A 4,414-nucleotide genomic window follows, 5' to 3' on the forward strand; every position below is an offset into this window, starting at 1 on the left:
GAGGCAGCACTGCCAGGCTTGGTCGAAGCAGAAGGGCCAGCAGTGGCTGAGGCAGCAAAGCCAGGCTTGGTCGAAGCAGAAGGGCCAGCAGCGGCTGAGGCAGCAATGCCAGGCTTGGTCGAAGCAGAAGGGCCAGCGCTGGCTGAGGCAGCACTCCCAGGGCAGGATGAAGCAGAAGGGCCAGCAGCGGCTGAGGCAGCAATGCCAGGCTTGCTCGAAGCGGGAGGGCCAGCGCTGCCTGAGGCAGCACTCCCAGGGCAGGATGAAGCAGAAGGGCCAGCAGCGGCTGAGGCAGCAATGCCAGGCTTGCTCGAAGCGGGAGGGCCAGCGCTGGCTGAGGCAGCACTGCCAGGCTTGGTCGAAGCAGAAGGGCCAGCAGTGGCTGAGGCAGCAATGCCAGGCTTGGTCGAAGCAGAAGGGCCAGCAGCGGCTGAGGCAGCAATGCCAGGCTTGGTCGAAGCAGAAGGGCCAGCGCTGGCTGAGGCAGCACTCCCAGGGCAGGATGAAGCAGAAGGGCCAGCAGCGGCTGAGGCAGCAATGCCAGGCTTGGTCAAAGCAGAAGGGCCAGCAGCGGCTGAGGCAGCAATGCCAGGCTTGGTCGAAGCAGAAGGGCCAGCGCTGGCTGAGGCAGCACTGCCAGGCTTGGTCGAAGCAGAAGGGCCAGCGCTGGCTGAGGCAGCACTGCCAGGCTTGGTCGAAGCAGAAGGGCCAGCAGCGGCTGAGGCAGCAATGCCAGGCTTGGTCGAAGCAGAAGGGCCAGCGGCGGCTGAGGCAGCAATGCCAGGCTTGGTCGAAGCAGAAGGGCCAGCGCTGGCTGAGGCAGCACTGCCAGGCCAGGATGAAGCAGAAGGGCCAGCAGCGGCTGAAGCAGCAGTGCCAGGCCTGAGTGAGGCAGAAGGGCCAGCCCTGGCTGCACCTCTGTCTCCGGTGCTCTCTACCTCCTCTCTCCAAGCCTCCTCATACTGTGGCAGGAAGGCAGTATGACCCGAATCCTTGACCTTGGCCAAAAACTCCAGGACTTTCGTCTTGCTGGTTTCTGTCAGCAATTTAGGACCCCACAGGAACTCATAGCGAGGGGGATCGCTGCCGGGCACCTGGCGGTACTCCAGATACCCTTCCCGCACCAGATCTTCTGTGATGAGCTTCCTGGGCTCTCCAAAGATGAAGTGACTTCTTCCATCATAGATGCCCAGCATATTCAGGAACTTCCAGATCTTCTCCTCAGGGGCGTGGTTGCCATTCAGGTAGATGACACCCAGCAGGGGCATCAGAAGGCCATTCTTCGGCAGCCCCCAGTCACCTCTCATAGACTCACTGTCGCTGAGATCTAGGTTGCTCACCAGGGTATAGCAGTGACTGTTGGGCCTGACTTCCTTCAGCACCAGGCCAAACACCAGCTCCATGTGCTCAGAGGCCCTGCTAAGGATCTCAGGGAATTGCTCCCTGTACCTTCTAGTGACTGCCTTCAGCATTTCAGACCTCTTAATGAGCGCCCTCATCTTATACTTACACAGCATGTACTGCACCAACACCTCTGCCTTCCAGGTCAGAAGATCTGTATGAGAGCTCCCAGCAGCAGCTGAGGCCTGCGAGGAATTTTCCCCCTCCTGAACTTGGCCCTCGGCACCTAGACCAGATCTTGAGCGTGCTGCGGCACCAACACCAGATCTCGAGCGTGCTGCGCGCCCGACACCAGATCTTTTGCGTACAGCACCTGCAGCAGCACTGGTGGTGCCTTGGGCTCCCTGAGGCTCCTTGGAGGTGCCAGCAGCAGACGAGCTTGAGGGACCGCTCTCTGAATCAGGAGGGGAGGAGGAGGTGGTCTCTTCTCCCCCAGATGTGGTAGCCTGATCATGAAGACCCTGGGTCTCAGCCCGGGCCTGGCGACGTTTCTCACGAGCACGGTGCTTACTCTTCTGCCCACGAGGCATGATGGCTGTGGTCAGGGAGCGCAGGCAGGAGTCTGGGCCAACAGACAGGAGGTGTGGGCACCTGGAGGATGGAGAATGAGGTGACATGAGCACCTTAAAACAGGAGATTCTACCTTGGCTTAATCAAAGGCCGCCTCTGCAGGTGTCCTTGAGGACACTGCCCTAGGAACCCACAAGGCTCCTGTTGTCCTGCTCAGCCTTTCCCCACACAATCCCACAGAGGAAGAATAGAGGCCTTACTTTTCCTCTGCGACCTCTCAGCCCTGCTTTGGATTCACTCAGGTGCCAGCAGGTGCCAGCAGTGGGGTTCTCTAAGTTCTACTTCAGTGTTATCACTCAAGTCCTGGCGGAGCCTTGGCACCCTTCCCTCTGCTACACTGATGCAGACACTTTAGACATCCCCATGATCCAGAGGTAAGTGAAGGGATGCCTCAGTCCACCTCCCTGCCAGGAGATAGACAACCAGTGCTGAGAGCTCATTAGCGTCTTTTCTATCCTGAGTTCACTGGAATCATCATGCAAGGTCCTTACCTTGGCTCCTTAAAACATTGGGCACCATTATCCATTTGCGGACTGCTGTGTGCACCCTCAGACTAGACATTTCCCCTCCTGTAGACTTCGTATAAAACAGTAAAGAAAGTGCTCAGCCTCACAGCCCTTCCCTGAGATTTCCTGGGCTGAAATCTGAGGGTTGGGATGGATGCACTGGGTCCCCACTCAGGTTCCTGTGAGGCTGGATCCCGGGGACATGATGGGCCGCCCCTCCTCTCTCCCGCCGGCCGGGGAAGTCCCTAAGGGAAGGAGCTTCCCCGATTCCAGGGACCAATGACAGCACCCTTCGCCAGCGAAAGCCGCCCCGCCCCAGCCACGCAGAAGGACCTGTCAGCCTGTGACCCCTCGGCCTGGTGACCTATCCGAACCCCTGTTCACTAGCTGTACCTTTTTGGGCGATCTAGCCTGACCACCCCGCACAACGATCGCATATAAACCACTCCTCAGCACAGTCTGGGCGCAGACTTCCTCGACCTGCCTCGTTCTGGTCCGGGAATCCCGATCGGGAGCGCTTCCCCATTAAAGCCTGTTAGATACTCTTTGGTGTCCTGGTCTTTTACCGAACGTTTGGTGCACAACATGGGGCTTGAGGCATGGGGCCCATCCTGTGACGAGCGGGATTTGCGGGCCCCCTCGGGTCTGGCCCGTGCCGGACCAGGTCACCCCGTCACCCCTCTGGGACCATTCAACCGCCTGGCAGGATACAGGGTAAGTTCCATAGGTCCGGTTCTGGGGGTTGTTGCCTCTGTTGCGATTATTCCTAGGGTGTCTCGGTCCCTTTAAATCACGGCCGTGGCTGGACCCCTCTTCCACAGGCCAGGCCTGCGATTCCCTGGCGCCAGTCAACTCGGAGTCGTCCGTCTTGGATGAGTGCCCTCTCCTCACCTCACTGGGTTGATGGCCCGTTCGGGGATGACTGACCGGACCACTCCCAGCCCCACTAACGATTGGTACAGGACCTTCGTTTCATAGTAACCGTGGGGGCGGCTGCCTCCAAGGCCGACCAACCCTGGTCTACACCGCTAGAATGTTTACTCGCCAACCTCAGAACTCTACATATCTCCGGAGAAATTCGTTCCAAATGCTTAACCTTCCTTTGTTCTGAGGCATGGCCCCAATATTCTTTGGATAATGGCTCACAACGGCCGCCAACGGGAACTTTTGATTTTAACATCCTCCGTGACTTAGATAATTACTGCCGGAGGATGGGAAAATGGTCTGAAGTACCCCACATACAGGCTTTCTGGCTGTTGCGCTCCCGTCCCACCCTATATACCCACTGTTCCCCTTCGGAAATTCTCCTAACCATGGCCCTTCCTAGCCCTACACCAACTCCCCCTCTATCGCCCTCACCAAGTTCCTCCGTACCCACTCCTCCCCCATCGTCCTCACAGCCCAGCCCTCCTGTGACTAGCCTCTCGCTGCTCCCTTGGCTCCGCCTCAGCATCCACCCCTTCCTCCGCGCCCACCCCTTTCTGACTCACCGGTCAGCTCACACACAAGGTCCCAGACCGCTCCCAATCTGCCGCCAGCTCCCCTGCTTCCTCTCCGCCAGGTGGCCGGCCAGAAGGGTCTCGCCCATGTCCACGTGCCCTTTTCACTCCAACATCTTGCCCATATTTAACAACAGCTAGGCTCCTATTCGGCCAACCCCTCTAACCACATCAAAAACTTCACCCAGCTGCCTCGGTCTCACGCCCTCACCTGGCAGGACGTATTTGTCATTCTGGCGTCCACCACTACCCCAGGGGAGAGAAAGGCCATTTGGGCTGTGGCAAAAATGGTGGCTGACCAAAAACATCTAGCTAACCCAGCAGACCCAGCCTGGCTACCTGGAGCGGCTGCTGTTCCAGACGTAGACCCAGACTGAGACTGTCAGGAGGGACAGAGAGGAAGAGCCGACATTCAATGCATAGTAAAATGCCTATTGG

General features: G+C 58.5%; 1 protein-coding gene across 1 annotated transcript; it reads right to left on the bottom strand.

The window, feature by feature from the left end:
• Window positions 1-701: 701 nt before the first annotated feature.
• Window positions 702-1,931, bottom strand: LOC128071378 (melanoma-associated antigen B2-like; the record flags this gene model as incomplete). Its single annotated transcript, XM_052664263.1, has 2 exons — window positions 1,658-1,931; window positions 702-1,627 (listed from the first exon to the last, which is right to left on the bottom strand). Coding segments are annotated over exons 1-2 (1,200 nt in total), but the record flags the coding sequence as incomplete, so codon positions are not given.
• Window positions 1,932-4,414: the final 2,483 nt, after the last annotated feature.

Source organism: Budorcas taxicolor, unplaced genomic scaffold (genome assembly GCF_023091745.1).
Source record: "Budorcas taxicolor isolate Tak-1 unplaced genomic scaffold, Takin1.1 scaffold4078, whole genome shotgun sequence".
Taxonomy (NCBI): Eukaryota; Metazoa; Chordata; class Mammalia; order Artiodactyla; family Bovidae; genus Budorcas; species Budorcas taxicolor.